The sequence below is a fragment of the Oncorhynchus keta genome, chromosome 2 (genome assembly GCF_023373465.1).
Source record: "Oncorhynchus keta strain PuntledgeMale-10-30-2019 chromosome 2, Oket_V2, whole genome shotgun sequence".
In the NCBI taxonomy this organism is placed as follows: Eukaryota; Metazoa; Chordata; class Actinopteri; order Salmoniformes; family Salmonidae; genus Oncorhynchus; species Oncorhynchus keta.
Window position 1 is genome coordinate 57,624,315 of NC_068422.1, and position 8,136 is coordinate 57,632,450.

An 8,136-nucleotide genomic window follows, 5' to 3' on the forward strand; every position below is an offset into this window, starting at 1 on the left:
GGATGCTCTGAATCGACGTGCACGACAGCATGGACCAGTTCCCACCAATATCCAGTAACTTCGCACAGCCATTGAAGAGGAGTGGGACAACATTCCACAGGCCACAATCAATAACCTGATCCACTCCAAGATGATTGTGCCGCATAAGCCAAATAGTGGTCACACCAGATACTGACTGGTTTTCTGATCTACACCCATATCGTTTTTTAAGGTATCTGTGACCAACATATGCATATCTGTATTCCCAGTCATGGGAAATCCATAGGTTATGGCCTAATGATTTTTATTTATATGAACTGTAACTCAGTAAAATCTTTGAAATTGTTGCATGATGGATTTATATTTTGGTTTTCAAAATATGCTTTTCAACCATAGCTACACAAGCATTTGTGTAAGAGTATTGATAGCTAGCATAGCATTAAGCCTAGCATTCAGCAGGCAACATTTTCACAAAAACAAGAAAAGCATTCAAATAAAATAATTTACCTTTGAAGAACTTTGGGTGTTTTCAATGAGGAGACTCTCAGTTAGATAGCAAATGTTCATATTTTCCAAAAGGATTATTTGTGTAGGAGAAATCGCTCCGTTTTGTTCATCACGTTTGGCTAAGAAAATAACCCGAAAATTCAGTCATTACAACGCCAAACTTTTTTCCAAATGAACTCCATAATATTGACAGAAACATGGCAAACGGTGTAAACGGTTTAGAATCATCCTCAAGGTGTTTTTCACATATCTATTCGATGATAAATCATTTGTGGCAGTTGGGTTTCTCCTCGGAAGCAAATGGAAAAATATACGCAGCTGGAGATTATGCAATAATTGCGACGGAGGACACCAAGCGAGCACCTGGTAGATGTAGTGTAAGATGGTCAATCTTCCAATGATATACCTACAAATACGTCACAATGCTGCAGACACCTTGGGGAAACGACAGAAAGTGTAAGCTCATTCCTGGCCCATTCACAGCCATATAAGGAGACATAGGAACACAGCGCCTTCAAATTCTGGGGCACTTCCTGTTTGAAATTTCATCTTGGTTTCGCCTGTAGCATCAGTTCTGTGGCACTCACAGACAACATCTTTGCAGTTTTGGAAACGTCAGAGTGTTTTCTTTTCAAAGCTGTCAATTATATGCATAGTCGAGCATCTTTTCGTGACAAAATATCTTGTTTAAAACGGGAACGTTTTTTTATCCAAAAATTAAAAGAGCGCCCCCTATATCCAAGAAGTTAACGGGGAAAGTAGTTTCACAATTCTGATAGCTTTGTAGTGTGTTTTTGTCATTGCTAACATTGTAAAATTGAAAATCTCCCGTTGTTAGTGTTCTACTCCACTGTATTGCCTATCTAGATGAGCTGGTTAAGAAACTACAATTTAAAGATGTCTTTTTCTACAGAAATGGACAGTGCCTTTTTCTCTAAGCAGTAAGAAGCAAATCATTTCGTCAACCTTTTTCTCTGTTCTTGATTATGGTGATGTTATTTATCAAAGTGCAGCTGCTACTACTCACCTTCTAGTGACTCCCCATCCCGCATGCGGGAGAGTAATCATCGACTGACACTAATTAGAATAACGCAACGGACATAAATATTCCTAGAAAATATTCCTATTCATGAAAATCACAAATGAAATATATTGAGACGCATCTTAGACACCGTTTGTTAATCACCCTGTCATCTCAGATTTTCAAAATATGCTTTACAGCCAAAGCTAGACAAGCATTTGTGTATGTTATCGATAGCCTAGCATAGCATTTTGTCCTGCTAGCAGCAGGTAACTTGGTCACAGAAATCAGAAAAGCGATCAAATTAAATAATTTACCTTTGATGAGCTTCGGATGTTTTCACTCACAAGACTCCCAGTTAGATAGCAAATGTTCCTTTTTTCCAAAAATAATATTATTATTTATTATTTTTTTTTTTTTTTTGTATTTTTTTTTTGTAGGCGAAATAGCTCCATTTGTTCTTCGCGTTTGGCTGAGAAATCCCCCGGAAATTGCAGTCACGGAAACAGCAAAAAAAAATCAAAATTAGCTCCATAATATCGACAAAAACATGGCAAACGTTGTTTATAATCAATCCTCAAGGTGTTTTTCAAATATCTATTCGATAATATATCCATCGGGAAAATGCGTTTTTCAGTAGGACCGATTGGAGTAATGGCTACCTCTGTATTTTACACCAGAGTCACTCTAGGAGCCATCAGGTGACCACTTGCGCAATGTAGCCGCCTACGGTTATTCTTCAACATAAATGCGTAAAACTATGTCACAATGCTGTAGACACCTTCAGGAATTACGAGAAAGAGGAATCTGGTTGATAGCGCTTTCAAAACATGAGGCACTTCCAGATTGGATTTTTCTCAGGCGTTTCGCCTGCAACATCAGTTCTGTTATACTCACAGACAATATTTTTACAGTTTTGGAAACTTTAGAGTGTTTTCTATCCTAAGCTGTCAATTATATGCATATTCTAGCATCTTGTCCTGACAAAATATCCCGTTTATTACGGGAACGTTTTTTTTTCCCAAAAAATGAAAATACTGCCCCCTAGTCACAAAAAGGTTATTAAACCTTTGGATGACATTGTAAAATACCTAGGTCTCAATATGTCTTCCCTGGTGAAAAGTATATTTATATATATAAAAAAACATCTGTCAGTCATTCCTGTCATTCTTCCTATCTGTCAGAGCTGGGAAGAACGAGCCTGAGCCGGAGCAGCCTGTCCCTAGGAAGGTGGCCATCAGAACCCTGAGCACTGAAGAGATAGACCCGGACGTCCTGGAGAGCATGCACTCTCTGGGTTGCTTCAGAGACAAGGGCAAACTCACCAAAGACCTGCTCTCTGACGAGTGAGTATTAGAGGGATGGGAGGGAGGGAGAGGGTAAAGAGGGTGAAGTAAGGATGGAAGGGTTAAAGAAGTGCACTCTGTGCTGCTTCAGGACAAAAACAAACACACCAAAGACTTTCTCTCTGTGGAGGGAGGGAGGGAGATAATGCACTCACTGGGCTGTGTCAGAGATGAGAGCAAACTGATGAAAGACCTGCTCTCTGACAAGAGGGAAGGAGAAAGGGATGGAGCGATATGGAGGGAGAAATCGAAGTGCCAGCGAAGTCATCCACTCTGAGGTGCTTCAAGGACATCTGGCAGGATGACTTTACTGTCTTGTCTCTCCAGTGATAACCAGGAGAAGATGATCTACTTCCTGCTGCTGGACCGGAAGGAGAGGTACCCCAGTCAGGAGGACCAGAACCTCCCCCCGCGCAGTGAGATAGGTAGGCTTGTCCAAATCATCCCTACACAATAGGAGAAGTAGACTAGTCCAAACCTTCTATGCCTTGTTTGAATAAAAACCTGCAGTAGCTACAACATAACTCAGATAAGATGTTCTGTCACACGTGTAGTTGGTTTGTTGCTAACTAGTTCTCTTTCTTGCTTCACTTGCTTCTCCTCTGACCCCTAACATTTGACCCCTGACCCCTGTTCAGCTGACCCGCCCAGGAAGCGCGTGGACTCCCCCATGTTGAACCGCCATGGGAAGAGGAGGCCGGAGAGGAAGTCTATGGAGGTGCTGAGTGTCACAGAGGGGGGCTCTCCTGTACCCGTACGACGAGCCATCGACATGGCCACACATGGACAGAGGTATGGTGTGATGTACACACACATACAGTACATGGACTCACTCACACGTATGATATTGACACACATACACACATGCACAAGTACATGCAACACATATCAGTGTAAGCACACCCACACATAAACACACATAAACACACATACACACTAATGCTCACACGAACACACACACCCTGGGCAGCCTCAGATTTATTTTTTACCTCCCGCTTTGGGCTGGATGTGTCAATGTGTAGTTCATGCATGCATAAGCTATGACTAGAATTACCGTCTTACCTCAATTGGCCATGAAATCCCTAGTTTGAAAGTGACTGTTTATCTTGAATCTGTGCCGTGCCATTCTCCCTACATTGAGCTTTAGCCTCTCACACTTGAGTGGCAGCTAGCAAGAGGACTGCCATGCGTTATCTAATGAGGCAGGCCCAATGGCTCAGTGGACACAGCAGAGAAGGAGAGAGCAATTACGTGGTGCACACATCTGCACATACAGTGCCTTGCAAAAGTATTCGGCCCCCTTGAACTTTGCGACCTTTTGCCACATTTCAGGCTTCAAACATAAAGATATAAAACTGTATTTTTTTGTGAAGAATCAACAACAAGTGGGACACAATCATGAAGTGGAACAACATTTATTGGATATTTCAAACCTTTTTAACAAATCAAAAACTGAAAAATTGGGTGTGCAAAATTATTCAGCCCCTTTACTTTCAGTGCAGCAAACTCTCTCCAGAAGTTCAGTGAGGATCTCTGAATGATCCAGTGTTGACCTAAATGACTAATGATGATAAATACAATCCACCTGTGTGTAATCAAGTCTCCGTATAAATGCACCTGCACTGTGATAGTCTCAGAGGTCCGTTAAAAGCTCAGAGAGCATCATGAAGAACAAGGAACAACCCAGGCAGGTCCAAGATACTGTTGTGAAGAAGTTTAAAGCCGGATTTGGATACAAAAAGATTTCCCAAGCTTTAAACATCCCAAGGAGCACTGTGCAAGCGATACTATTGAAATGGAAGGAGTATCAGACCATTGCAAATCTACCAAGACCTGGCCGTCCCTCTAAACTTTCAGCTCATACAAGGAGAAGACTGATCAGAGATGCAGCCAAGAGGCCCATGATCACTCTGGATGAACTGCAGAGATCTACAGCTGAGGTGGGAGACTCTGTCCATAGGACAACAATCAGTCGTATATTGCACAAATCTGGTGGCAAGAAGAAAGCCATTTCTTAAAGATATCCATAAAAAGTGTCGTTTAAAGTTTGCCACAAGCCACCTGGGAGACACACTAAACATGTGGAAGAAGGTGCTCTGGTCAGATGAAACCAAAATGGAACTTTTTGGCAACAATGCAAAACGTTATGTTTGGCTTAAAAGCAACACAGCTCATCACCCTGAACACATCATCCCCACTGTCAAACATGGTGGTGGCAGCATCATGGTTTGGGCCTGCTTTTCTTCAGCAGGGACAGGGAAGATGGTTAAAATTGATGGGAAGATGGATGGAGCCAAATACAGGACCATTCTGGAAGAAAACCTGATGGAGTCTGCAAAAGACCTGAGATTGGGACAGAGATTTGTCTTCCAACAAGACAATGATCCAAAACATAAAGCAAAATCTACAATGGAATGGTTCAAAAATAAACATATCCAGGTGTTAGAATGGCCAAGTCAAAGTCCAGACCTGAATCCAATCGAGAATCTGTGGAAAGAACTGAAAACTGCTGTTCACAAATACTCTCCATCCAACCTCACTGAGCTCGAGCTGTTTTGCAAGGAGGAATGGGAAAAAATTTCAGTCTCTCGATGTGCAAAACTGATAGAGACATACCCCAAGCGACTTACAGCTGTAATCGCAGCAAAAGGTGGCGCTACAAAGTATGAACTTAAGGGGGCTGAATAATTTTGCACGCCCAATTTTTCAGTTTTTGATTTGTTAAAAAAGTTTGAAATATCCAATAAATGTCGTTCTACTTCATGATTGTGTCCCACTTGTCGTTGATTCTTCACAAAAAAATACAGTTTTATATCTTTATGTTTGAAGCCTGGAATGTGACAAAAGGTCGCAAAGTTCAAGGGGGCCGAATACTTTCGCGAGGCACTGTATGTGACGTAGTATGCAATTTTGAGGGCCACTTCTAGCTTGTGAGTGCCACTCTCACTGGCTAAAAAGTATACAAAATGACCGGGGAATCTCTTTAACAAACAGACACGTGCATGCATGGACAACACACACACACACCACATACACGCCATACAAACACGTACTCAAACACGCACTCCGGATTGACACGCGTAGCAGTCGTGTGCCTACATATTATGGATTCCCTGTTGGATATCTCTTTCTATGAGTTCAATCTGCTGTGTGTATACTTCCAGTAGAATCCCTCTCCTCACTCACTGAATTATTATGCTACTTGGCGTGTTATGACAGCCTGACACTGACAGAAAAGTGTACAACTTTCTGCGCGGGTGAGTCTTCCAACGAGGACAGAGGCTTTAAGACTTCAACTCTCTTTTTTTTTTCATGGAGAATATATTATCGTGACCGTTTCAAAGTGTCTTACCCCTTTTTGTTTCACCTCTTTTTACTTGCTGATGAATATATTCATGTCACGTGTGAATATTTTCTCATGTTTTCATTGTCATTGTCGTGATCAATAATTGTTCTTCCTCTGTGAAACTTTTCCTTTCAAGACTAATATTACTTCCTGTGCATTGGTCATTGTGAGCAATAGCCAGCTCTGTATTGCATACACAACTAACGTGAGGTTGCCAACTCATGACCTATACAATAATCTGTACTTTTTAGGGAATGCTTCGAATCAGTCCCTTTATGTGACTGTCTTTCTGTCTGTCTCTTTACTTTCTTTCTGTCTGTCTGTAGTAAGTCTGTTTTCAGTAAAAGCTTGGATATCACAAACGCTAACTTCACCAAAGAAGAAAGGTATTTGTCACTTTTGTCTGTCTCTCTTTGCCACAGTTGAGTTTCAGAGGGGTTTTCCCATTCACATTCTCACCATGTTTAAGTCTATAAGCCTTTGAGAGGGTAGTCTAGTAAACTTCAATAAAAACTAAGCTCCCTTCTTGTCTGCATAAAATTCATTCCCAAAGAATCGAACCTCCTGCCGTTAGAATTCTTCGGGAAACTTTTACCAGAAGTTCACTTGACTGCCTGGCTATCTGATAATGAATTCACACAATAAAGCCCTTATTTTCATACTGTGGTAAACTAGGCCAATGTGATCAGGCCCAGACTGAACTGAAGGAGAGAGGAGATAGAGAAGAGATGGAGGGAGAGAGTCTTCTCTACACCCTCGGCTGCTTCCATGCACATCAAAAGCATCTTATCCTCATCCTCCTCCTCCTTCTTTTGGCCCCTCTCTTCCCTTTGATGCTGTAGTGCCGGCGTCCCAGGGCAAATCCCAATTTTAGGTCAACTTCCTTGTTTCCCTGTTTTGCCTCCTTCCCCATTGTGTGTGTGTGTGTGTGTGTGTGTGTGTGTGTGTGTGTGTGTGTGTGTGTGTGTGTGTGTGTGTGTGTGTGTGTGTGTGTGTGTGTGTGTGTGTGTGTGTGCGTGCGTGCGTGCGTGCGTGCGTGCGTGCGTGCGTGCGTGCGTGCGTGCGTGCGTGCGTGCGTGTGCCTGAACGTATGTGTGTGTGCCTGTGTTCGCTCCCATGCATGTGTGAATTTGTTTGTCTTCTGCCCGTCTATTTGTGAGGTTACCAAATCATGGTGAGTCAGGTCCAATCTTCCTTTCAAAGCCTATTCACGGATGACCTTGTGTCCAGGAACACAGTTTAGAGACGCTTCCCCGATCCCCCCCCACCCCACCGCACCGTACAGAGAGCGATTAGCATAAATTAATTGGTGGAGATGCGGATGGGGCGTTTTGCTGGAGCGAAGAAGAGAAGAACAAATAGGGATGGAAAGAAGGCAGTCACATCCCTCTGAATAGTCTTTTATCTCCATGATCTAATTAGAGCGATACAGTGGTAAACACACACACATACACACCAATGCACACGTACACACAAACACGCATTGTATTTCATCGGCATCGAACAACAGATTTCTTTCAATTAGGTGGTTGAAAGACTACCTGGTTTTGGCAAGGTGTGTATGATCGCACACGCAAGTACAATAATGTGTTGTAATTAAAAAGCGCCTCACCTTGCCCGCCATCCACATACAGCAGAATAAGGAATGAACAGTCATTACATTTCCAAAGTTTACACACGCAAAATAGGATTGACTGAAAGCATTATGACTATATGTATATGCAGGGGCGCTACTTTGGTTTTAGAAGTGGGGAGGACATAATCATTGTTATTATAATTTTATTTTTTTTATCCAGTCGGATGAACACTCCAATCAGCCTACCCGACAGCTCGGAAGCATCCGCATGGTCCTAAAGTACACCGTTGCCTCGTTTTGTATCACATTTCAATGATAAAACCATTTGCAATTTGACTCATATGTACTCAGTTATCAATAT

General features: G+C 42.2%; 1 protein-coding gene across 3 annotated transcripts in view; it reads left to right on the forward strand.

Moving 5' to 3' along the window:
• LOC118362181 (serine/threonine-protein kinase BRSK2-like) overlaps positions 1-8,136 on the forward strand; it is a 179,414-nt gene that overhangs the window by 145,139 nt on the left and 26,139 nt on the right. For 2 of the 3 annotated variants that reach the window (XM_052478941.1, XM_052478957.1), the window contains exons 10-13: positions 2,692-2,853; positions 3,181-3,278; positions 3,492-3,645; positions 6,526-6,585. In XM_052478941.1, the coding sequence (XP_052334901.1) occupies positions 2,692-2,853; positions 3,181-3,278; positions 3,492-3,645; positions 6,526-6,585 (474 nt within the window). The remainder of the gene's footprint in view (positions 1-2,691; positions 2,854-3,180; positions 3,279-3,491; positions 3,646-6,525; positions 6,586-8,136) is intronic. The other variant, XM_052478947.1, reaches the window with a different exon arrangement.